The 27,459-nt window shown below is 41.9% G+C and overlaps 1 protein-coding gene across 1 annotated transcript in view; it reads left to right on the forward strand.

Annotated features, from left to right (window-relative positions):
* LOC134792417 (intermembrane lipid transfer protein Vps13) overlaps window positions 1-27,459 on the forward strand; it is a 106,889-nt gene that overhangs the window by 73,897 nt on the left and 5,533 nt on the right. The window contains exons 46-61 of the mRNA XM_063763715.1: window positions 49-186; window positions 951-1,097; window positions 1,752-1,900; window positions 5,307-5,438; window positions 9,873-10,088; window positions 10,440-10,602; window positions 11,270-11,404; window positions 11,692-11,779; window positions 12,005-12,180; window positions 14,642-14,871; window positions 15,290-15,485; window positions 16,252-16,401; window positions 16,892-16,981; window positions 18,809-18,978; window positions 24,323-24,449; window positions 24,947-25,072. Coding sequence (XP_063619785.1) covers window positions 49-186; window positions 951-1,097; window positions 1,752-1,900; window positions 5,307-5,438; window positions 9,873-10,088; window positions 10,440-10,602; window positions 11,270-11,404; window positions 11,692-11,779; window positions 12,005-12,180; window positions 14,642-14,871; window positions 15,290-15,485; window positions 16,252-16,401; window positions 16,892-16,981; window positions 18,809-18,978; window positions 24,323-24,449; window positions 24,947-25,072 — 2,433 coding nt within the window. The remainder of the gene's footprint in view (window positions 1-48; window positions 187-950; window positions 1,098-1,751; window positions 1,901-5,306; window positions 5,439-9,872; window positions 10,089-10,439; window positions 10,603-11,269; window positions 11,405-11,691; window positions 11,780-12,004; window positions 12,181-14,641; window positions 14,872-15,289; window positions 15,486-16,251; window positions 16,402-16,891; window positions 16,982-18,808; window positions 18,979-24,322; window positions 24,450-24,946; window positions 25,073-27,459) is intronic.

A 27,459-nucleotide genomic window follows, 5' to 3' on the forward strand; every position in this document is an offset into this window, starting at 1 on the left:
CATAAGGCATGTGTGTTATAATAAATCTAATTTAACTTTCCCTTTTAGGTGGCCGTGACGAATCAGTTGTCGTTCAACAGTCTGACCAAGATGGTGATCTTCACGCCATACTTCCTTATCATTAACGAGGCGGCCTTCGGCATCGAGTATCAGGAGCAGCACCGTTCAGCTGACCCGTGGAAAGAGGTAACACATATACCCCGGGTTCTTAACACCACTTAGCATGCCTCTTATTGTTTTCTATTTGGTTATTTATTTTTAATCATTACGAGCCCCGATGCATATGTTTTCGTCTAGCCAGACCATTTTTTGAGGTTCTCGCGTTTGTACAAAAATAATGTTTTAATTTAAAAATCACTAATATTTAATGCTTATACTAATGTAGTTTAATTTATATGGTATTATTCTACAATAACTAAATCCAAATACAAGAAATACCGTTTGTACTGAAAGAAAAAAAAATAACAGATGTGAAAAGGACTATTACTAGGGAAAGCAACACGACTCTGCCAATGTACTGACAATTTTGTTTCGAGCCCATGCATACAGCAGTGCTGTAGGAGAGAACAATATGATTTGGACAACGTTTTTGAAAAGTACATTTTTTCAGCAATGAAAGTCTCATGCAAATTTATATACGATCAAAATAAACTAGATTAAACATTACTATTATGGTTCCCATTACTGGGTCATTTTATGTTCATGTGTAAAATTTATTAGAATAAACAAAATTGTTGTGTGGAGCTAGACGAACTAATTTGCATCGGGGCTAATTGCATTTATTTTTTGTGGCCTATGAATAAAAACCTGTCATCTAGCGTATTCCTCGGGTGAAACGGGTCAATTTTAATCCTAATATTTCCTATATCCTATACTAAGATGTGTCACATCTGCGAAGCTTTTCATAAACCTAGTATTTCAGATTGGTAATGACTCTGATGTTGTTATAGGTGGAAAAGAACTCGAGCGCCCCCCTGTGGCCCGTTGTAGAAAAAGATGAAAAGCTTCTTATACTGCGTGTTGCCGGCACCAAGGACATAACCGCACCGTTCCTGTACACCGAGCAACACAGCTCCTGCTTAAAACTTAACAATCAGGTAAAGTCATAAATATATGTCATATACGAAACTCAAATGTATGTCATATACGAGAGAAAAAGTGACCATGGCCTCCAGTGCCCAGGGTTAGTATCGAACCCGAGTCTGGATGAGGGAACATGTAGTATATGTATTATAAATATCGTCGTTATTAGTTATGTCACTTTAATAGTTATGTTATAACATTTTTAAAAATTTTAAATAAATTTTGCTCTGATTAGAAAAACAATCTTATCTTATTGTTGTCAATAAATAATTATGTTTGTGTTATATAAATAATAATGTTTGTGTTTTTTATATCAATGTAAATTTATTTGTGTGTCGTTGGCATACGTGTCGCCATCAACTTTAGATTAACACATTCAACACCAAGAACCCGACTGTCGGGTACACTGTTCGTAGCGACTACGCGCTACATACGACGAAACCGTGGCTACGCGCTACGAGCGTAACCCGTAGCACTTAGTGGTATTGAATGTGTTAAGTCCGGTCCCCACAGATAACCAGCGCCATGGTTTGCCGCGGCATTATGCTGAGTGGGGATCCTATTTTAGCGTCCAAATGTCTTTTATGTCTGCATGCTTTTCGTTCTTTTTTTCATCTATGTTGTGACGTTAAAATGAATGTATTTCTACTTTCCTTCTTATCTTCCAGTACGGTGGACTACACGTGGAAGTGCAGCTCAGCGAAGGCGGCACTTACATCACGGTCCGCCAGTACCGCGACGGACACGCCCCGGCTTTACTCATCAACTACTGTCCCTACACCGTCACGGTTTATGAGAAGGAAAACGTCAATAGCAAGTGAGTGTTCTATTATAAAACCGACTAATAAACGACTTTAACCTCATTGTATTAGAGTTCAAAGTCTTGTGGGCACGCTCTATTATACGCTGTGGGGCATTCTACTATAAAACTGACTTATAAACGACTTTAACCTCATTGTATTAGAGTTCAAAGTTTTGTGGGCACGCTCCTGCATTGTCCAGTAACTACTGTCCCTACACCGTCACTGTTTATGAGAAGGAAAACGTCAATAGCAAGTGAGTGTTCTATTATAAAATCGACTTATAAACGACTTTAACCTCATTGTAATAGAGTTCAAAGTCTTGTGAGCACGCTTCGGGATTGCTTATCTACCCCCTGATGTTACTGCTCCTACAAATACCTAGACCTAGGGACTCCGAGCACACTAAAAGAGGCAGTCAGCAACCTGAAAACATTGTAGGCTTCATGGAGGAGCTGGGGTGGTTAGAGTAGCACTACCTTGTTTCACGCAAAATAGTCACAATGGTTGTCGATTTGCGGAAAATGCCCAGAAGCACTAACTAACTAACTAACTACTGCTCCTACAAGAAGAAAAACGCCAACAACAAGTAATTCATTAGGAAAGACAATTTAAACCACATTGTATTAGAGTTCAAAGTACATTGCATTTCGACCATTACGTGCAACTCCTCATTCCATTTGAAGCGATTCAGGAGTGAGGGCAAAGATTTCAATAGACATTTGTTTAAATATTATGGAGCGCACGTGAAATACTTAATTGATAAAACTTATAAGCAACACATAATTAATCTCCAAAATAGTATTGTGAATTGTCCGGCAAAGTTTTGGGATTACGTTAAGGACAAAAAAAAGGGAACGACATCACGGTGATGACTCTTTTCGTTTTGATGGTGAGATAGTGAGTGGGCAGGGTGCTGCGGATGCCTTCGCTAAGTACTTCAGCTCAGTGTTTCAACAGGACAAGCCATGCCTTGACGCTGCAGCGGCGGCGCGTGTAGCTTACTCCTCGAGCGACTCAAGGTCGATCTCAATTCCCTTTGTTTGTGAGACTGACTTCATGATGGCTATTAAGTGCCTTAAACCTCGCTCATCTGGAGGGCCAGATGGTATCCCTGTATTTTTGGCTAAAGATTGTGCCTCTGCCTTAATGATTCCTTTGTTGCACTTGTACAACCTTTCATTAAATCAATCCAGATACCCAAATTGTTGGAAAACCACCAGAGTTACGCCAGTTCCTAAGGGAGGTCCGGACACTGATGTTACCTCTTTTAGACCCATAGCAGTTCTACCAGTGTTCGGAAAAGTCTTCGAAATGGTACTTAACCGCCATATAAGTCGTCAGGTGGCTGATTGTCTGCACCCAAGCCAGCACGGTTTCCGTAAGTCCCGGTCTACAACAACTAATCTCGTAGCTCTCGCTGACTATGTCTGCAAAGAGATGGATGAGGGACGCCAGGTTGATGCTGCTTACTTCGATTTCAGGAAGGCCTTCGACCTGGTCGATAACGACATTCTGTTGGGGAAACTAGCGCTAGCTGGTTTTACGCCGAAACTTTTAAAATTCTTCGCGAGTTACATGTCCAACCGGCAACAGTATGTCAGGGTGAGCGGCTTTGAATCAAAGGATTACTATACCCGGTCTGGAGTAAGTCAGGGCAGTACTCTGGGGCCTACGCTGTTTCTCCTTATGGTGAATGATTTGCCTGACGTAGCTCGCACTGCTAAATGCCTCCTTTTTGCTGATGACCTGAAGCTGTTCCGAGGTATCAGTAGTGTGCCTGACAGTGTGGCTCTGCAGGCTGATATTGATGCTGCAGCTGAGTGGAGTGTGTTAAATCGGCTACCTTTTAATGTAAATAAGTGTAAGGTGATAACTTTCTCACGCAAACGTTCGCCACTCCTAACTCAATACAGTTTAGCTGATGTCACCCTGGAGAGAGTTAGCGAAATCCGCGACTTAAGCTTAATTCTTGTGGATAAATTTGACTTTCACACACATGTCATTAATATTAGTAAACAGGCTAGTAAAATTTTAGGATTTGTTATGCGGATATGTAAACAGTTTCATGTTGGAGTGGCTAAAGTTCTATATAACGCATATGTGCGCAGCAAATTAGAGTACGGTGCTAATGTCTGGGATCCTTACGAAGACAAGTACTCTCTAATGTTGGAGAGAATACAGCGCAAATTTGCTCGCTGGTTATATAAAAAAGCCTATGGGTACTATCCATACCTCTATCCCTCCATCTTTGTCTCGGGGATGGTCGGGCAGGATACGCTTGAACTGAGGAGGAAATTCTTACTCTTAGTTCACTATCTCTCGGTCGTTCATCATCGAGTCGACAGCCCAGAGGTGTTGGAGAGGATGGGATTGGTAGTTCCTAAGAGGATACCCCAAGATGTGGACGGAGCGGTAGCGCCGCGCCGCTGGCCATGCCTGTTGCAGCGGCCTTCCGCTCGCACATGCTACGCGAGGCACGCTCCTACCTCTCGCGCTTTATGGAGCCTACATTCAATGCTCGCTCAGTACGCAGATGCCGACATGTTCGCTAATAGTTTAGCATACCTATGCAATACTGCTAGACTCTTTCTCAATTCTAAATATTGTAAGTTATTGACTGAATTGTAAATTTTATCTTTGTCGACATTATATAAATCTAAAATATTGTACCTAATTAATTGACCGAATTTGTAAATTTTATCTTCCTTGACATTTTATCTGTTTGCATGTTTTTTGGAATGTTTCTGACATGTATATATTTTTCTAGTGTGTAAGTGAATTGGTGTAGTACTGTAAGCTTGCACTTTATTAAATAAATAAATATAAATATAAATATTAAAAATATCATAAAACCTCTGTATTTTTTCTTTCTCTAATAAACACTAATTGACGGATTGAGAGAAAAGATTGTCACGGGCTAGATTATCACACATTAACGCTTTGAATTCCACGTCTATCGTGCGCGGCGCGTCATCGTGAACCTCATCGGAATGCACGAAGGTTGGGCTGTAGCCGCGCAAGTCAGTTGACGTCTATGGCGGTCAAAAGGTTAAACTTGACATCTTCCTAGTCGAATCCTCATGTCTGAAAGTCGTGACCACCATAAGTCGCTCTGCGCTGTAGTGCTCTCCATCCTGGCCGATTCATTGCCTTCCTTAAGGAACCCTGGAACCCCTCGCGTGTAACCTCTTGAATGGCGTTGAACCAGCGTGTGGGTATCCCTCCCTGTTTTCGATGGCCTTCAACAAGCCCAACTAGCAGAGCCTTTTCCAGGCTATCAGGTTCACGCCGGGCCAAGCAAACTTGACATACGTTTATTTGAATACCGCCATTGATATTTGAATCTTGTAAGAAACGCTAATGTTAGCTCCGTTTTGAACAAGGATGAACGACGAAATTGAAATTTGTGTTTGATTCCAGAAAAATCGGTTCGATGCAGAAGATGTTGTACACGTGGGACAACCCGGCCGGGCCGCGCGTGCTGATCTTCGAGGGACACAACAAGAAGGAGGTCGAAAACGACCTGAGGCAGGACGGCATTGGCGACTTTATGTAAGTTAGCGCCACACAAAACACAGACAAAACATCCTCCAGACTGAGCATAGTCGCGCTACCCCCTCTGCCACGCTTACGGTAATTTTACTCCATGTTCGAGTCGAAAGTGTCTTTGTGTGACGTCCGTGTATTTGAACGGACCAATCACGGCACGGGATTTCGCTCACCTCGTCCCGCGCAACCCCGCATTTTTGGCATCATCGGTTGCATGAAATAATTGCTCTAAACTCGGTCTAGAGGATTCCTAGTCTATGACCCATTGTCAAATTGTACTGGTAACCATGGTAACTCCAGGTTTAACCGGTTAACCCCGGGTTAGTGAATGGTGCAAGTGGCCCTTGCTAACTTTAAACTCTGTTTTGATCAGACTACGGGAAGGGTTATGATTTTAGCAGTTTTTAAAAGCTTTTATTTAACATGCAATGTTTATTATTTGAGACAAATGTTGCGAGATAAGCTAATGTTGGGTCGTTATCTCATTTCGTGCAAATCGGCGATATTCTCTCGATTTGTAAATTTTCTTTTAAATGGTAAATTTTTGGGTTTTCATGCATTGTGGATTCATTTATTGACACTTTTATGCACCTTTTAGGCACCTTCGTAACCTTATTCCTTTTCATTTAATAAGACTGGTGGTAATGAACTACGCGCTGCTAATGAAATGGGCATGGATGGTAATTTTATCAGTGGAGGGTAATGAAACAAACTTATGAAATCGCAATAAAAAAACTTTAGTTAACGAAAATGAACACCATTAATATAATGAACAACATTAAAATCACGTGTCTTAAGCGCTGTGCAGACGATCAAGCCGACTTAACAAATACTCCGGCTTGACAATCGCGACTTATGATTTACCACCTAGCTTGTAGCGATTGTCAAGCACAATTGACGTGATTGAAGACGTATTTCGTATTGTTTATTTATTTAATGATTACACAGCACTACATCAGTCTTGTCACCAACACACTGAGAAACTACATACTTTAATTTAAAATTAACATCCAAATACACTCTACTGCCAATCCATCCACCGTAGCTCCATAAACTCGCAAAATCTCAAGCACTCATGAGTCAACAGGAGATGCACCAGGAGAAGCCTAAGGGTTATATTTCTAATGTCCGGTACAAAAAGTCTTACAAGCCTCTCTAATAGTTCAAGGCAGCCAGAGTCTCCACGAAAAGCCCAACAAGCTAAAAGTAGTAGGCTTAATTTGTGCCTCACCTCCAAAGAAATGAAGCCCAGGGTTCCTAAAATAAATTTTGGTAATAAATCCTAAGGAAATTCTTTTGGACCTTTTCCAATAGTAGAATGTACGTTGACTCGTAAGGGATCCAGGCTAATGATGACGCCTCCAACTTGCTTCTGACCAGAACATTGTAAAAAACTTTTATGGGGCAAGGGTCATGGAATTCTCTGACGTAGCGAGTGACAAAGCCTAATCTACTGAAGCTACAGTACCAAGTGCTTTGATATGGTCGTGAAATGTTAGCCGCGTATCGAATATGACCGCAAGATCCTTTACTGAGACGACTCTTGTTATTACAAGAGTCTATTGATCTAAGAGTCTATTGGCTCAGGTCCAAGAAAAAATTGAGCATGTGTAGGAAATAGGGCTTGATTAAAACTACACACTTGACACTTAGCCGCATTAAAAGTCAGTTTGTTATCCCGACTCCATTGGAACAGAGATGAAACATCCTCCAGCAACTTACAATCCTCCTCCTTCTCAACTCAATATACCAATTTAATATCGTCGACGTAGAGTAGACAACGAGCGTTATGGATAACCGAGGGCAGGTCATTGACCATTATTCCAAATAGGAAAGGCCCCAAGATTGAATCTTGGCTGTCACCAGAACGAGTATGGTACGGATCTGGTACGAAGTGGCCATGCTGGTCGTTGCATACTGCGGTTGATCACGCAGATAACTGGCAAAAATGTTAAGCAAATGTGGATTGAACCCAATAGAGTCTAGTTTGTGTAGGAATACATCGTTACCCACACGATTGAAGGCTTTTCGGAAATCATAATATGTTACAGGACGTCTATCAGGATACCCATATCCAGATGCTCTGAGATGGTGTCAACCAAGGTCAGGTTAGATTTCACAGGCCGTTTCGCTCTGAAACCATGCTGAGTGTTGCACAGGAATAATGGTTTCACTTGTTTCGACAACGTGCCATGGAGTATGGACTCTAACAGCTTTGCTAAAGCTGAAAGAAAAGAATACCTTGACTTTGGGATCGGTCTTACCCGTAAAATGTTCCAATGGTGAGGATATGTACTTGTGGAGAGTAGGTACCAGATTAAGCATTGAGTGTATTGGACCATTCAAATGCTCTAAACACCCCTTTCTTAATATATGCAGGTACCTAAGTAGTCTCGACCAACAGCATAGAAGCCCGAAAAACTTACTTTGGTGTTAAGACCCCTTATATTTTGGTAAATTAGATCCAGTGAAGGTTTCAAATCAGGATTCCGAACTAAGTATTACTGGTTGGTTTTTGTCTGACTCCCATTGACGTTGGATATACGAAATGACCACGATTATCGGGCTACATAGTTGGAAATAAACGGGATTCATACATTGTCGAGGGTACTCCTATTTTGAAAGTCTTGGAGTCCCCTTTGAGTTTAAGTTCATCGACAGTGCACCATGAATAACAGCAGATATGCCCGTATGTCCTCCGATCCTCAAGCTATATTCCACAGATGGATGAACTTGCGATGGTCCACCGCCCTGAGAGGGATTTTACACCGCTTTTTACTGCTGGTATCAGTTTTCTGAGATTTATCACGCACGGATTGGGAATTGTCGCTTTTGACGGCGGAGGCACTATTATTGCTTATCGGCCTGTGTTTATGTTTCTGTAGTTTCTGCCCTTTATTCCAAACATTTGCCCCATTCTCTACCTTATCGTCGACAGGTATCAGATGATTCCAACTCACTTAGTCTCTTAGTAACGTGTCAAATTTCTCAGCACAGTCCTTGAGTGCGGTCTGGTATTATATGTAGAGCGGCAGATTATGTTAATCTACTGCGCTCTAGTTAAATCCAAAAAATCACCAGTTGGGCTCCCCTATATATTATTACATACAGTTTTAAATGCTTATACCAACATTCTATTTATAATAACTTAACCCTCTTTCCATTAAATGCACTGCCTCAAATACATTATCATTACCTTCTAAATTCGTTCATTACCTTCCCTGGCAAAATTGGAAGGAAAAGAAATGAATGAAACAGATATGAATGAAGTTTTGGAAGTTTTCGTCGCCTAGGTCGGTTGATATCAGACCTTGATTTCGCAGAATAAGCCACACGAAAGGCAACCCTAAAACACATCAATTAGGTATAATTTTAATAATGTACAATTGGTACTTACTGTATAAATCACTAGATGGCGATGAAGATTTATCTGAACCACACTCCTTCCCGACACGAGAGAACGTAGGTATTTTCGTCAAAAGCAACATACGGACGACCGCTGTGGTAGCACGCGGCCAACTGACTGACGAACAATGTGTTGTATCCGCGGGAGTGCTATATACCCTTGCTATATAGCAAAATATAGCTAATCCATTTCTCGCGTCGGTAATGATGAAATTGCTTGGACCATCACTTATAAGGCTGTATAGTTTTATTGTTAATTTCTTAGCGTATAATATTATAGGATATAAAATGTAACTAAATTACTTGTTTACTGAACCAACAACAAGTTTTCTATTTTTAGTATCTTAAGGTTCAAATGGAGGTCAAAGTTTAAGTTCACGCGTTACATGCAGAGAGGAATGAAAATAGTGGGGGTTAATTGTAAATATAAAGAAAATAACCACCTTTTTAGAATTATTCATGGCGGGCCAATGTACTTTAGGTCCTATGTTACAACCTTACAACCTTGCATTAACAGATATTCGAAAACACCATCACATTTTTGGTAAATTGCAAATAATACCGATTTGCACGAAATGCGAGAATGACCCTGTTACGTAAACTTTTTGTCAATTCACTAGACCCAGCCAAATACCTCTACTATAATTATGTATGTGGGTATATTTCTGTCATGTGTTCAACCTTAGGGTGGTATTCCACTAGTTCATGATCTTAGTCCAATGTGTAACGCTTAAAAAATGTAAGACGCAATGCACATTGGTCGAAGATCATGGACAAGTGGAATACCACCCTTATAGGCGTTTCTCGCGTGTTGTCGAATTATTTGAATTGTGATCTGATGTGCAATTTCTTTGTCCAATGTCAGTGCCTCTCACTCTCTCATGAAAGCAAAATGTGAAACAATTTACTAACTTTAAACTCTGTTTTTAAATTAAAATTTTGTATACCAAAAGTCATTGTGCATCTTATTGACGCCATAGGGGGTGCGCTACTGACGAAATCCCCACTTGATATTTACAATTATCTTGACAGGATCGACAGCCAGCACAGCGTGTGGTGGGTCTCCTTCCTGGACGGCCTACAGCGTATACTTCTCTTCACGGAAGACGCCATGCTCGCGAGCGGCGCTCACACAGTCGGCGAGGCCGAAATAGTTGACATGGAGATCATCTTCGCGATCCACGGAGTGGGGCTGTCGCTTGTTAACGACCCGGAGCATTTGGAGCTCATCTACATGACCATTTCTAAGTAAGACTTTATGTATGTCTCAATTGTCAGTTGACATTAGTGCTAGATCCTTCGCCGATGGCCTACAACTCATACTTCTCTTCACGGAAGACGCCATGCTCGCGAGCGGCGTTCACACAGTCGGCGAGTAGCGGCAGTATGCAAACGGATTATATCGCATATAATTTATAATACATCCCGACGTTTTGAAACCTTTACAGCGTTCGTGGTCAACGGGTGGCTGAGCAAAATACATTTTGATATGTTACCGGTTAAACCGCCAGAGGACATAATAATATTTTTATTAATACTGCATGTATTTTATAATGCCGTCTGTATTTTCACTTTTCTATAACGCACTTACTTCCACAGCTCGGGTATAATATGGGAGCAATGCAAACTGGGCGCGCGGCGATACAAGAAGATCGAAGGCGCGAAGCTCCGACAATACGAGGAGGCGTATCAGAATTATCTGCTCAACAAGGCGTCCTCTGAACCATCGTTGGGTGTGTGCTATGTGGATAACAAAATAGAGGTACTTTAGTGTTGGCGAATCGTTTAGTTTTCAGACTAAAATCAAGCTTCATATGTGGGCACGTTGGTCGAAGATCAATGGTACGAAGCTCCGGTAGTACGAGGAGGCGTATCAGAAGTATTTACTCAACAAGGCGTCCTCTGAACCATCGTTGGGTGTGTGCTATGTGGACGACAAAATAGAGGTACTTTAGTGTTGGCGAATCGTTTAAGTTTTCAGACTAAAATCAAGCTTCATATGTGGGCACGTTGGTCGAAAATCAATGGTACCAAGCTCCGGCAGTACGAGGAGGCGTATCAAAAGTATCTGCTTAACAAGGCGTCCTCTGAACCAACGTTAAGTGTGTGCCATGTGCATGACAAAATAGAGGTACTCTAGTGTTGGCAAAGAGAATTTAGTATAGAGGCGATTGTCAAAGTTATTTTGCCATCTTTCGCCCATTTGACTTCATCACTGATACCTATGTGTTAAATTTGTTAAACGTCAAAAAGTGTCACCATCTACACGAGCATAGGCCAAAGGTATGGTGCCACCTTATCGAGCGATAGCGCCATACCTTTGCAAAATATTTGAAGAGTTCTCATTTGGACTAATGGGCTATGAAGTTTGTGTCTCAATCTTGCGTATTGTATAAAATTTGTTTTCTCATTTTATAAATGTTATGCAGGTGAACTTCGAACAGATGCGAGTCATTAAGCCGTCCCCGCGCCTCCTGCGGCGGACAGTGGAGCCTGGTCTATGGGCTTCCATAGGAATGACGGCGCATTCGAGAAGATTGCACGCGCGCCTTCACCGTTTACAGGTAATCATATCACCTGTCATGTTTGGACAATCTCCCTATAGTTAGGGAAGAAAGTGCAGTGAGTATGGACTTCGGCCTCAGGCGAGTCTAATCTAATTATCTACCCACGAGAGTAACTCTTGGATTGGCCCTATGAAACTTTTGACGTTCTATATTTAGCCTCAAGTATCTAAGAATCTAGCTGGCACTTTTTGCGGCGGGACATGTCTCTCTTAAAAATATGTATCTGGCCAAAAGCTAAGATATTGTTGAAACAAACATAAGCTCATCGACTGCCTTAATTACAGATCGACCAGCAACTACCGCTGCCCACTTTCCCCGTGACACTGGCGCCCGTACCGCCTCCACCCTCCGTCGCTAACCAGGACAACATGGGTGAGTAATGTCAATTCACAATATCACATAAAATTACATGTTCACAAACAAACGTAGTTACGCATAAACTATTCAGAACACAAATTATCATTGAAGCGAATGACTATCATTTATCCCAAAAGGCATATATATATATATTTTCATGACAGACGCTTGTAAATTGTTACGTGTATGAAAGACGTGGACGTTAAAAAGTAAAATCCGTTTGTTATTGTCTTCTCTTAGGCATAAAGCCTTTCATCGAACTGTCGATAGTGGAGCGTATAATGGAGCACAGCAAGGTCCGACAGTACAAGTACTACAAGGTGCTGATACAGGAATTCCACGTGAAGGTTGACATGGGCTTGATCAACGCTCTGCTCGGCATGTTCCCGCAGCGGCTGCTCACCGAACAAGAGGCGGTGAGTCACATTGTCTAGCTTTATACCAGGAATCAAGCCGTCCATCGAACTGTCGATAGTGGAGCGTATAATGGAGCACAGCAAGGTTCGGCAGTACAAGTACTACAAGGTGCTGATACAGGAGTTTCACGTGAAGGTCGACATGGGCTTGATCAACGCTCTGCTCGGCATGTTCCCGCAGCGGCTGCTCACCGAGCAAGAGGCGGTGAGTCACATTGTCTAGCTTTATACCAGGAATCAAGCCGTCCATCGAACTGTCGATAGTGGAGCGTATAATGGAGCACAGCAAGGTTCGGCAGTACAAGTACTACAAGGTGCTGATACAGGAGTTTCACGTGAAGGTCGACATGGGCTTGATCAACGCTCTGCTCGGCATGTTCCCGCAGCGGCTGCTCACCGAGCAAGAGGCGGTGAGTCACATTGTCTAGCTTTATACCAGGAATCAAGCCGTCCATCGAACTGTCGATAGTGGAGCGTATAATGGAGCACAGCAAGGTTCGGCAGTACAAGTACTACAAGGTGCTGATACAGGAGTTTCACGTGAAGGTCGACATGGGCTTGATCAACGCTCTGCTCGGCATGTTCCCGCAGCGGCTGCTCACCGAGCAAGAGGCGGTGAGTCACATTGTCTAGCTTTATACCAGGAATCAAGCCGTCCATCGAACTGTCGATAGTGGAGCGTATAATGGAGCACAGCAAGGTTCGGCAGTACAAGTACTACAAGGTGCTGATACAGGAGTTTCACGTGAAGGTCGACATGGGCTTGATCAACGCTCTGCTCGGCATGTTCCCGCAGCGGCTGCTCACCGAGCAAGAGGCGGTGAGTCACATTGTCTAGCTTTATACCAGGAATCAAGCCGTCCATCGAACTGTCGATAGTGGAGCGTATAATGGAGCACAGCAAGGTCCGACAGTACAAGTACTACAAGGTACTGATACAGGAGTTCCACGTGAAGGTCGACATGGGCTTGATCAACGCTCTGCTCGGCATGTTCCCGCAGCGGCTGCTCACCGAGCAAGAGGCGGTGAGTCACATTGTCTAGCTTTATACCAGGAATCAAGCCGTCCATCGAACTGTCGATAGTGGAGCGTATAATGGAGCACAGCAAGGTTCGGCAGTACAAGTACTACAAGGTGCTGATACAGGAGTTTCACGTGAAGGTCGACATGGGCTTGATCAACGCTCTGCTCGGTATGTTCCCGCAGCGGCTGCTCACCGAGCAAGAGGCGGTGAGTCACATTGTCTAGCTTTATACCAGGAATCAAGCCGTCCATCGAACTGTCGGTAGTGGAGCATATAATGGAGCACAGCAAGGTCCGACAGTACAAGTACTACAAGGTGCTGATACAGGAGTTCCACGTGAAGGTCGACATGGGCTTGATCAACGCTCTGCTCGGCATGTTCCCGCAGCGGCTGCTCACCGAGCAAGAGGCGGTGAGTCACATTGTCTAGCTTTATACCAGGAATCAAGCCGTCCATCGAACTGTCGATAGTGGAGCGTATAATGGAGCACAGCAAGGTTCGGCAGTACAAGTACTACAAGGTGCTGATACAGGAGTATCACGTGAAGGTCGACATGGGCTTGATCAACGCTCTGCTCGGTATGTTCCCGCAGCGGCTGCTCACCGAGCAAGAGGCGGTGAGTCACATTGTCTAGCTTTATACCAGGAATCAAGCCGTCCATCGAACTGTCGATAGTGGAGCGTATAATGGAGCACAGCAAGGTTCGGCAGTACAAGTACTACAAGGTGCTGATTCAGGAGTTTCACGTGAAGGTCGACATGGGCTTGATCAACGCTCTGCTCGGCATGTTCCCGCAGCGGCTGCTCACCGAGCAGGAGGCGGTGAGTCTCATTGCATAGATTAGTACTCCAGGGCCCCGTATACAACATGCTAATCGCTAACGCTTCGTAGCGAAAGAAACGCAAATGTCACTGTCACGCTAATATTGAAGAGTGATAGAGAGGCATAATGCGACGGGTCTCTATTGTTTCCCAAATAGTTTTAAGTCATAATGTATTGTTTGTCCGAATTTTCGTTAGTCATAATTGGTTTTTTAAGATTGCCATAAAACAAACCTAACCTTTCTATAGAATAACCTTACGAATATCCTGAAAAGTTAACGGTTTCAGTTTTATGACTAACGATAATATGACAAACAATACATTATGACTTAAAACTTTATGGAAAACAAAGGGACCCCTAATGCGATACGACGGCGAAGTGCAAGCGATTGTCACCTTGGCTAGGCCGCTACTTTTGACGCTTGACGGGCTACTTTGTGGAGTGTGAGACACTAGTATTTAATATGGAACTTTAAACAACCCATAATGTTTAATTTTCTTGATCAATGCTTAGATTCCGAAATGATTTAAGTACAAAAAAATTAAGATGTATTTTTTAAACTTGTCATCAAAAATATATGTGACTAAAAGACTAAATAATTTACTCTTTCCTTAGCTGGAAGCTTTCCAAACGGACCTCGAAAACGCCCGACAGCCCCTAGAAGCGCTAGCGGCGATCGGCGCCGCATCCGACATGAAGAACTTCTACGATAATCTCCATCTGTCACCGCTGAAAGTGCACGTCTCTTTCTCTCTCGGCGGCGCCACGCAGTTGCCGTCCTTTATCGGCACGGTGCTGCAGAGTATAGGCGTCACGCTCACTGACATGAACGATGTTGTCTTCAAGTAAGTATGAAACACAACACAAATTTACACTCACGAAATGAGTTGTAAAATACCAGACATCCGGTCTCACTACCTACTATTAGACAATGTCCGATTAAACGAAAGGGAATATGGGTTTATTATTGATTACGGACTTACGTTTCCTTAAACTATTCTCGGGTTAAAATGTACATCGATTTATTGCTCGCATGTGGCAAAGATTTTTCAAATTGGTCACTCGCACAGACCATTGGGAAAAGCCAGTCACCCCTTACAACTCCTACGACAATCTGCATCTGTCTCCGCTGAAAGTGCACGTCTCTTTCTTTCTCGGCGGCGCCGTCCTTTATTGGCATGGTGCTGCAGAGTATAACATTTCTCTATTGATCCTTGTCCTACATTCTTCTCACATTTGTCTTATATATGAACCATTTTACAGGCTATCGTACTACGAGCGCAACTTCGAGTTCCTCTCGCAAAAGGAGCTGATATCGCAAGTGTCAAGCCATTACCAAGGGCAGGCGATCAAACAGCTATACGTTCTAGTTCTGGGCCTGGATGTGATTGGAAACCCGTACGGGCTCGTCGTTGGGCTCAAGAAGGGTGTCGAGGACTTGTTTTATGAACCCTTCCAGGTATGTTTATTCCTTTTCACATCATCTAATCAGAAAATGGATTTTTCTTCCCTGCTAGGAGGGATCAAAGTGGCACTTTTCTGTTCAACGACATTTCATTGCCAGTATAAAATATTAATATAATTAACTATGAACATCGTATGTACAGCCTGGCAAAAAAGAGTAGAAATTAAAAAGTGGCAACACTGTAGTGTCAACACTAAGATTTTTTTTACGCCCTTGACGGAAATATATCATTTTGATCCCTTGTAACACAAACTACTATTGACTTAACAATAGATTATTGTACCTACAAGCTGTAGGCCTATTATGGATGGCTTTATCCACGTGACAAAATATCCGTCAGTTTTTAACAGAGCGCGATTGAAAATGACGGATGCCGTTTGATCACGCTGTCACGTAGACAAGAACGACCATCATATCCTTACTGGATTGGACTGGCGAGAATTATCGCCGCTCTCGAAATATGTTATAAATGTTCATCTGAATAGCGAATGGCAATGAAAAACCACGTACATATTATTTTCAGTCACCTGACAATACTTCAGACGAATTTTTGTCAGATGTTTCATTTGCCAAATTTTATTTTGCTCCATTGCTATTATGTATTTATAAAAACTGTTGAATTTTCAGTAGGATACCAAATATCCTAACCTAAATAACGATTTTGGTGTAAAATAAGCATAAAAATGTCATTTCGACGGGTCACATAGCACATCTGAGCAAAATGTTTCGGAAAATCAATATGTTACCATTGTTTTGACAGGGCGCCATCCAAGGTCCGGGCGAGTTCGCCGAGGGCCTGTTCCTGGGCGTGCGCTCGCTGGTGGGGCACACGGTGGGCGGCGCGGCCGGCGCCATGTCGCGCATCACCGGCGCCATGGGCCACGGCCTCGCCGCGCTATCGCTCGACAAGGTCAGTCTGAGCACGACGCTGGTATTGTCGGTGTCCATCGCCGACGGTAATGGTAATGGCTTGTTATCGGGCTATTCGTCTGCTCGTTTGAATCCTATATCATGAACAAAAAGGAGCAGACTAGGCTCCCATTGGTGAGCCGCACATAGTTAGAACTAGAATACTAATATATCGTCAAATCATACCGCTGTGATTTAAGGTCTTTTATGGTATGAGTACTGCTCCACCAAGCCCCTTCATTGACTTAAATGGACCCTGAAACTTTCGACTTTGCTTGGGTATATCTTTCATATTTATGTGCGCCCCCCACTAAGTAGCAACGGTATAGTGTTGTTCCTAACCAGTTAAGTCCTGCTATTTACTGACTTTAATCTAAAGCAAGAAGTTTTCGAACGTTCGGATGGTTGTTATTGTTATACACATTTGGGAAAAAGACCTTTACGTTTAACTTTAGATAGCTTTTATTAATATTAGTTGTTAATTTATCCAGGACTACCAACGCCGTCGACGCGACAATATAAACAAGCCTCCAGCGAATTTACAAGAGGGACTCGCGAGGAGTGGAAAAGGTCTAGTGATGGTATGTAGATTTTTATTAATACGTTCATTTATATAACTTTATTGGTAAATGTCCAGTATTTAACTATTCCGTGACCAGTCGTATCGTAACAATAGTTGGAGCAGAGACAAGTTAACCCCATTACTTACGGTTTATTTTTCGCCTAGAACTTTCTTCTTCCTTCTAGAACATCAGTTATAATTTAGGTATAGGTACTTAAAAGGTAATTTTTTTCTCTCATCTTTCTAAAGAAATCTTTCCCAAATTTACTAGTTTGTGTCCTGTTCAATTTCAGATTAGATTTCGTCGATTTTTAAATGACCCGTAGATTACAAATGTAGTAAAAATCCTTTGCCATCGTATTTTTAAATTAAATTGTAAAAATTTTAAATATTTTGATAGCAACCATCTTGATCATGTTTACAACATTCGATTCTTCTTCTCATCTTATCGTTTTCCCGGGTTCATCCTAAATGTGCCCGGGGTCCACCTGTGAAACCTAAATCAAAGACTAGTATTACGGAAACAGGTGCCATCTGACCTTCCGTACCAGAGCCCGGTTACCTATCGCAACCTCGAAAAATTTTTCGCCAGATGTTTTATTTGACCGCACGCGTTTTTCAAACACTCGGATTTTCAAAAATATCAAATCTAACCTACTCCTTACCTTATGGCACCCACAGGATGCCTTTTTCAAAATTTAGAATAATTACCGGTTTTTGACCCTAAGGACCGCCAAAAATGTCAGCTGCCCCGCGCGGCTTTAGCCCAATATCAACCTTCGTGCATTCCGCAAAGGTTTTCGATGACGCGCCCGATAGGCGTTGTAAGGGTTAATAAAACGCGTTCGGTGAAGTGAAAATTTGGCAAACGGAGTATCTGGAAAACATTTTTCGAATTGCGATAATCTTATCGGTACATACCGGTACATGAATATCAAATGATGTTTGGTACATCATTTCCAAGAAACTCATTGGCACTAACCGGGGTTAGAATCCGAGATCTGCGGTTTGAAATTTCGTAGACAGGCCACCAACGCCTGTTCTGTTTACAATATTAGATGCCAAGTCATTATAGAAGCACCGTTTTGGTAACCCTTTATTTTTTTCTTGTAGTATAACTATTTGGTGCTTATCTAAATTAATTGACGCTAAAATATGAATTGACAGCCAGATTATATTCTTACATGCCAAATAAATGCTAATGTTTCATATTTTAGATGCTCAAAAAAATAATAAGCCTAAAATCAGAGTTTTAAATGAAGCGGATGTTCTGAAAGAATTTATTTATGTTTGGTAATTATGTAAGTTGAGTTTATACATAACAATACCATATAGCCACATGGTTACATAACATGACTATAAATGACTACCTCAATATAACATTAAGTACTACGCACAGACTACACAAGGATCAATGCATGGTAACTTACAGTTTTTCAACCGTGTTACTCGATAATAACTTATACTTAATAAACATAGGAATCATGAACTTAAGTATCAAAAGTGATTCGAGTATATTAATAAATAATTATGATAGATTGGAAAACCAAATTAGAGAATTTCGTTAAAATTAAGGGATCAATGACGTCATTAGATAATGGTAACTTTTGTGAGTGAGACGCAATCCTCGGCTTGATGACACCCGCTTTAACCGCTTTTTCCATTCTCCTGTTATCAAAAAATTTACCTATCTTGTTCCGCAATTTGGTTAAAATTTTCAAAGTGAGTCACATGAGTGAAGTTGCACGTTTGTGACGTGTTCATCCACTTTCTTTGGCTATTACATCATTTATTGTTTCTTGTTTATGTATGGTTACCACGTATTGACCTTTACACCATCACCCAGGGCGTGTTCGACGGCGTGACGGGCGTGTTCACGAAGCCGATAGAGGGCGCGCGCTCCGAGGGCGTCGAGGGATTCTTCAAGGGCCTCGGTCGCGGCGCCGTTGGTCTCGTCGCGAGGCCTACGGCCGGCGTGGTTGACTTCGCCTCGGGATCCTTTGACGCTGTAAAGAGGTGAATTACGGCTCTAGGCCTACTACCACTACACATTTACACACAGTTATTCATGAAACCAATAAAACGCGCTCTGAGTGTGTCGAGGGGTGCTTCAAGGGCTTCGGTCGCGGCGCCGTTGGTCTCGTCGCGAGGCCTACGGCCGGCGTAGTTGACTTCGCCTCGGGATCCTTCGACGCTGTAAAGAGGTGAATTACGGCTCTAGGCCCACTACTACACATGTACATGTAGACTGCTATTCATGAAGTCGATAGAAAGCGCGCACTGAGGGCGTCGAGGAGTCCTTTAAGGGCCTCAGTCGCGACGTAACGAGACTTCCACGCTGGAGGTGAATTAGAGCCCTAAGTTTCATGCCATTGCCAGAAGGAGTGGAGGGGTTCCTAAGCATTGTTATGCAGAGTCCACCGATTTTTTAAATGCCTGTTTAATATATTTAGCTAACATACATATAAGTTTTATGTATTACTTGCACTATAACATTTTTATAGCCGAACAAGTTCCCTTGAGACCCCCGCCTTGTTGCGGAGTTTTAATGATATTAATTCCTTTTACTGGATTTACCCTTCTTACCAGTATTTCAACGTTCTCTTTGTAGCACCACTATTCCAGGCTCTAATAGCGACTTGTTAGGCTATAATGCCATGAAACACATATTCTAATCTACACGTTTATGCATGTTATTTCTTGTGAATGAAGTGGGTAAGTGGTTGCATGATGCATGAAATGCTTTGGGCGAGAAAATGTCTAAACAAAATTTAAACAATGTATTCTTACGGCAAAGGAACCTTTCATAATAAATATCCTAAACTAAACAAACATTTCGTATGCCTGTTAGATATGAGCGCCGCGCCGGCGCGCCGCCGCCGCCGACAAAATTTACGCGCCGCCGCCGCCGACGCTGCGCTATCGGCGTGACCTTGTTAGATACTACTACTTTCAGAATCAGATAATATATATTTTATCTAGTTTAGCTCTTTAACGGCGCCAGTCTGAATAGCTTATAGACATTCAAAAGGTATTTTAGGTCCATATAATTCTAAAATATCGATGGTAAATTCAAACTTTTCTGTTTGGTAACCGCGCTACTAGTGTTAGAGCAACGAAATGACTAATTTTGCCAGCTGGCTAGCTCATCCGTCATTCACCGCGAATTCAATTATTGCAAGCATGGTTTAAATGTCTTAAAAAGGTGTAAAAGGGGGTTAATTTCAGATATTAAGCGTTTTCACGCCCAAAGGTCCGGCCGTTGGCTTTGCACGGAAGGCATCGGAAACGGAATCAGGCCTCATTTTAAGCTTGGCCATTGTTCAAATTTCAAGCTTTGCTCTCTCGCAGACCAATCTTTGGCCTTGCATCGCTCGCATAGAAGTAAGCCGCTATCTGAACCTCCAAGTTTTCGGCCCTGTTTGGAGCGTAACTTTTGGCCTCGCTTTTAAAATGCTTGGTTCTTCTCCAATCTTAGCTCCACTGCAGCACGGCCTTTGGCCTCGCACGAATGCCCCTACAGGAGAGCCCCAGAGGTCTTTAACACTGTGGCCACGGTCTTTATCGGCCTTCGGTCTTGCTTACACTGGACCAATTCCAAGCTCTGCCCTCTTGCAGCTTGGCCTTCAGCCTCGCACAGAAGCGCGCCGTAATCGGCACTCCGCGCATTCGGCCGTCAGCCAAGCTCACACTTGGCGTTCGATTCTAAGCTGTATGCTTACCTGCAGCTCAGCCTCTGGCCTCGGATGGGAAGGCGTCGGAATCTGGTCTTCGGTGTTAGGTGGAGCTCGGCCTTGGGCCTCACTTTTTGACATAAACCGGTTTGTTGGGTCGATATTGGTTAATAACGGAGCTTGATTTTCCTCACTTCGGCTCTTTGGACAGTCGACCAGATGTTTCCCTGATACAGTCAATCCGCTACTTTTTACTTAGCACAATAGATAAGGGCCTCGCAAAGATCTTCCGGCCAGGGCCTCGCCAAGATTAAGACCGCCTCTGATGCCGCTCGATACCGTTTATACTATATAAAACTTTTTTCGTACCTTTATTCAATAAATGTTGCTTGCAATTGAAAAATGCACTTATTTTATAACTTTCTTACAGCAAAAACGTGTAAATTCGGTAAAATTTTGGTTTTAATTCTTTTTTCATTAATCAAAGGTGTTTCAAGGCCACGCCGCCGATTCGCCGCCGCCGCCGACCGATTTTGACCGGCGCGCCGCCGCCGGCTAAATGCCTATCGGCGCTCATATCTAATGCCTGTACTGGAATGTATAGGTATTAAAATTTGAATTCACGCTTTCCATTATGGTTTATATTTGCTTGCTTGCGCCCATAACCTTGGCATCTGAGTGACGTCACTGACGGTTTTGTATATGAAATATGGCGTCCAAAGGGTTAATATTGTTTTACACGCTTTTTATAATTTTGAAATAACATTATAATACCATACTTGCTTTATCCGGGCCCTTGGGGTTCGGTTACAAAATGTGTAATCTTAGTTATTCTATATGCATTTCCGTACCATTAGGACTGGATTTGACTGTATAGACTTCCAAGGATTAGCTAAGGTACATCGGGGAGCATCCATAAAATACTTCTTTTCCCCTTTTAGTCTTTAACTTTTTTATAACAATTTTTATTTCTTTTGAATTTGTTGTTTTAATCTATAATTTAGGACGGTACTAAGGCGAAATTATAATAAAATAGCAGAAGATACTTATCGCCGCGTTGTGCCATGTTAAGCGTATTTCATGGATGGCCCCTCGTGACTAATGCGCCTGTAGGAATTTTGAGTTAACTATATGGAAATGGTCTGTCATTACTAAGGCCTCCTCGTGCTAGAGGAGAAATAGATTTGCGGGTTTAACACATTGAGTGCCGGGAACCCGGTCGGCGGGTTCTCTGTTCGTAGACGTTTCCCGTACAAAGCGGGATAACACTGGGATGGGCGACGAGCGTAGCGCTACGAAAACGTTGACAGTGAATGCGTTAAATATTTAACCACTACTAATAGCTTTTCAGTGAATGAAAACGTTGCAAGGAAACCGGAGGGCCCGGAGGCCTAGTTTCTCTTCTGGATTGTAAGGTCAGATGACAGTCGCAAATTATTAGATTATATCGCCAAAGTGGATCCAGGGCACCTTTATCAGGAAAACGCTAAGATGAGATTTTAGTAGTTGAGTGCCCTAGTGGTTATAGGGCATAGCGGAAGGCTTGAGCGGCGTGATCGTGATGCCGATTCGAGGCGCGCAGAACGGCGGCGCCGGTGGCTTCATGAAGGGCGTGGGAGTCGGCACCGCGGGGCTCGTGACGCGCCCGATCGGCGGCCTCGTCGATTTCATTACTGGACTCTGCACTACTGTCAGAAGGTCCCAGTCATACACAGTGTTACGACTTAGTTCATTTTGATCACAAGGCTGTCCGCCTTCGTCAAATCGTCTGAGGGCCGCGGAACGCACGCTCGATGCTGATGGACATACATTTGTTTTAAGCAACGTATGGTCGAGTACATTACCAATATATGGTGGTCGGATCGGATAGTGCGTTTCGTGACCGAGGTATCAGTATTTAACTTAGTTCACTCACTAGGCTTGTAGGCAGTTTACAGTAGGGTTATTGGGGACACGAGGCTGGGTAGTTTGAAATAGCAATGTTTTTACGGATCACTTATTTCGGGCCGCCAAATTTTATTATGGATTTGTTCGCGTGACGTTCGGGCCGTCCTTAAAATACGCAAAATTAGCAAATATTTAAGACGTTTTTCGCAGTTTCGTTTCGGCGTTATTATAACTGTGTAGGTTATTATTCTGTGTTTTTCTACTAACACGTCACTCACATCTTAACCCTCCTACACTTTTGATTACGTATTTTATGGATGGTCCGTGAACAAGCGAAACAATATACGACAATATTACGTCTTCATGATTCTAAAAAGAAATTTCATAATAATAAAATTATTCTGTAGTTATGTAATAAATAATATATTAGGTTGTTGCATAATTCTTTTCCCACTTTGGAATAAAACAATTTTTTTTGTAATAATTATTTATTGAAACAATTAATCGACAATATAATCACCATCATTATCTAGAACATGTAACCATCTGCTAGGCAAAGTTTCAATACCCTTAGCCCAGAATGAAAGTGGCTGAGAGACAAAGAAGTTGGCAAGGTAATTTTTTAGGTCGCCGGAATTTTCGAATTTCTTTTTACGAAGATGCTGTATCAGGGCTATAAGGTGGATGAGGTATTGTTGTCCAACCGAGCTCCTCTAGAAATTTACAGGTCGTTTTCGCCGTATGTGGTCTTGCATTATCATGAAGTAATGATACTTCGAGTCGTTTTGGCCTTTTTTCTTTAACAGCGTTCGCCAATTTCTGTAGGTGATTCACGTAGGCTTCGGCATTGATAGTCTGATGGTCGTCCAACAACTACCACAACAACATTCCTTGCGAATCCCAGAAAACTGACAGGAGAAGTTTCTGGCCATGCGGACTGCTTTTCGGCTGTGTTGGTGGCCGTTTATCGGAAGGCATCCAAAAGGCTTTTCATGTAACGTTCTCGTACAAGATCCAGGACTCGTTTCCAGTGATGATCGACTCCAGGAAGTTCTTTCCTTGGGGGCGAAACAGCAGACTTTCACAAATGTTGACTCGTAATGCACGTTGAGCATCGGTCAAAGCATGAGGCGTATGGATGCTTCTTCGTCAAACGTGACGGGGCGACCAGTATGAGGAATGTCTTTTAGACTTGTGTCTCCTTCATTTAAGCGCTGGAACCAATTTCGTACTGTGCGATCGGTAGTAGTGTTTGAGCCAAAAGCAGTATTAATCTTATTTGCTGTTTCCCTCGAACTGATTCCCAATTGGTGTTCGTATAAGTAAATCACTCGAAGTTGTTGTTGGTCCATTTTTTCGATTTTAACTAAATCCCTGTAACAAGCCCGCGCTTATATACCCTACGTGAAAGATTCGAGAACATTCTACTATACACTAGATTTATTCTAGAATATTCCCGAGACTACTGAAAATATCAAGAAAAAATTTTGAAGTGGGAAAAAAATTATGCAACAACGTAATATTATTTTTCAATTATGAGTGAACGGTAATTTTATAGAACCTAACAACATTTTCCTTGTAGTGTAGGTAGTAAAATTGTGTAGTATGGCCACACTTATTCATAAATTGCTTTAGCTTAGGTTAATTTAGTTGTAAATATACAGAGTTTGTAGGCCAAAACCGAAGTAAGTAGTAGTATTATGAAATCATATTAGTCTTGTCTCGGGTAAATAATTACAGTTTCAACACCACTCTAAAAATATACCCAGCATTACGTATTAAATGTTATATGTCTTTAGGGCGGCTGACTTGTCAGAAGAGGCTACGAAGCGGCGCGCCGCGCGCTACTTGCCGGCCGACACCGGCGTGAGGCCGTACTCGCGCAGCCACGCCGAGGGCTACAAGATGCTGTCCGAGCTGGAGAAGGTACCGTGTAGTGTGTGGCGGGCTGAGGTCGCTAAGGGTGGTATTCCACGTATCCAATTTCTTGGTCCAATGTGTATTTGCATCTCACATTTTGCTTAATGAGAGAGTGAGACGCAATGCACATTGGACCAAGAAATTGGACATGTGGAATACCACTCTAAAAGAAACCTTTACTCCGTATAGTCCGAGCACGCTAAGTTTCTATCGCTACGCACACTACAGAAAACATTACGCCTACACATAGGTATGTATTTCACATTGTCCGATCCGATAACGAATGTGGGATCCTACATCCGCAATGTCGGGGCGCGGGGTGTTCTATTAGTAACAGCGCGCCGCTACTCCTTTAGCGGTCACTCACACTACAGTAAACATTATGGTCATTATGCTTACACATATACGGATATAATTATTATCTCTAAATTAATATCCTGGACCTCATCCAACTATGATCGTCTTGATCAGCTGAACTGATATGTTTATTTTCATTCCATCAGGGAAAGTTCGTGAGCACGGACTCATACGAGGCCCACGTGTGGGTGATCCCCGCCAAAGAGGTGGTGATGTGCACGGACAAGCGTTTGCTGTACCTTGAGAAGAACGTGGTCTTTGGCGGCTGGCAGGTACGGAACTAACTATAGACAGAAAGTCTGATCACAGAACAGATAAATCTCGTTCCTGCAATTCGAACATAGGGGCTGTCCAAGTGTCCATAAATTACGTCATCGATTTTTGACGATTTTTGACCCCCCCCCCCCCCCCTAACATCATCCAAAAATCATGCTTCGAATGACCTCGTTTCCTCCTACGTCATGCTACCATCATCCGATGTCCTGACCCCCCCCCCCCCCTAATTTGAAATGACGTAATTTATGAATAGCCCCATAGTCGCAAGACAATGTTCTAAACAGTGTCATACAGTGTGGAAAAGATATGTCGGGCCCTGGAGGGAAACTACCTTAAATCCTTAATTTGGCTCATATTACTTAAAGGAGACGTTCCTTTATTTTTAAAAAGAAACAAAACTGCATTCAAAGATTTCTTTTAAATTCGCTTGTCTCGACCGGGAATCGAACCGAGTAAAACTTCCAAAAAATAAACACTCGCTATTTTTTTCTACCAGTCGATACAGTTAATGTTAATGATAACATTTCTCCAAGAAACAGTAGGTCTTACACTCGTCTGTCGTACAAAATATCCATAAAATCGAATATTTAGTACTCAAGAATATTTTTAGAGAAGCAAAATTGAATCGATCCTTTTGTGAAATTCTTAGTGTTAAATTTGATATGTATAATAATCCAATTTTATTATGGAATAATATTAACATCAATAAATTGCTCTGATAATTAGATTAAGATTAATTACGATTCATAAGAGCTTGTTGCTAGGCCTACATGAATAAAGTATATTTTTGATTGATTGATTGATTGAAGAAAAAAGAAAAATCTTTGAATGCAGTTTTATTTCTTTTTAAAAATAAAGGAATGTCTCTTTTAAGTAAAATGAGCCAACTGAAGGATTTAAGGTAGTTTCCCTCCAGGGCCCGACTTATTTTTCCACCCTGTATATTAGCATGCGGAGGGTTGTTGAAGGAAATAATAAACCAGTCTTACTTAAAGCAGTGCTCGTCTTTGACTCACGTTCCTTGTACTCTCATATTAAACATGGCGCAGTCGGTAGGATTGGTCAACAACTCAACAGTATTTTTTACTATAGTTCGTTTTTTTTTAGCATTAGAAAGAACTTGAAAGAAGGTAAGCGATCTTGACATGTCTTTTAATTGAAAAACGCTTTATAAAAATCAATAACTATTACATATGAAAGCAGAAGAATATAAATGAACGTATTAGATTCATAATTGTTACATATTTGCCGTAAATTATTTTTAAAATCTGTTTTTCAATTAAAAGACACATGAAGATTGTTTACCTTATTTCTAATGCTAAAAAAAACGAACTATAGGAAAAATGTCTTATTTAACTAACTTGAAATAAATAAAAACTACGTAATCGGTTCTTGCAACTTGGTTGGGTCATCGTCAGGCAGAACGTGTAGGCGGCCACGTGTTTTATGTACTTCGGTATTGCTCGACAAAACTTCACTTGAAAACTTTGTACTGTTGCGATAAGTGCTTATTTTTATTTCACGATTTAATTAGTTCTTGGAATCAGTCACTGGGCTGCTGCGATCATATATAACCATGGATACCGCCTTTAGGAACATTACCGTTCAAATTCTCGGGCCAAATTAGCACACATACACAATTACGCCTACATTCAAATAAGACGACGCGTTTACAGAGCCTGTAATCAAAGCTGGTAAACAAAATAAGAGTCATCTTTATTACACTAATTGACCGAAGCGAAGCGAAGGTCTACGTTTTGACTCGGGCATTTTGCTTTCGTATGTCCGGATGTTCTCCTCTACAGGTCGCAATTCTTAACCGATTCTCGTGAAATTTTGTGACCGAATTTTATGACTAAATAAATTTTTTTTGTCAATCCGGTTTTTGGAAATTTTTAAAAATGGCGGAGTCGTGATACCTGGCGCCTAAACAAATAGTCGTATCGATATCATAAGACTTTTTTCTTTTTGAAACATGTTTACAGAGTTAATAGCAAAAAATGCAGAAAAAAATTATCGCTGGTTTAGGCGGTATTTAGATATTTAATTTTAACTAATTTTAATTTGAGAAGGAGTAGCTAAATTTCGTCAACCCATCTAAGAACTATTTGGCTCAGTTTGTAAACGTTCGCTTTTTCTGTTTGCACAGAGGGTCTGGGTTCGATCCCCAGTAATTGTATGCTGGGATATTATAACTTTTTGTATTTTTTTACACATAAATTTCGCATTGTTTTTCTTTAATTTACTATACACCGTGTTTTTATTGAATTCCGTTAACTTCGGGGTATAGTTAAGTACGTTTATAAGAACTAAATGGCATAGTTAATTTTCAAAAAAAAAATTTTTTTTTGTTTTCTTTTTTGTTTTTTTTTTGTTTAAAAAG

Source organism: Cydia splendana, chromosome 7 (assembly GCF_910591565.1).
Source record: "Cydia splendana chromosome 7, ilCydSple1.2, whole genome shotgun sequence".
NCBI classification, from domain to species: Eukaryota; Metazoa; Arthropoda; class Insecta; order Lepidoptera; family Tortricidae; genus Cydia; species Cydia splendana.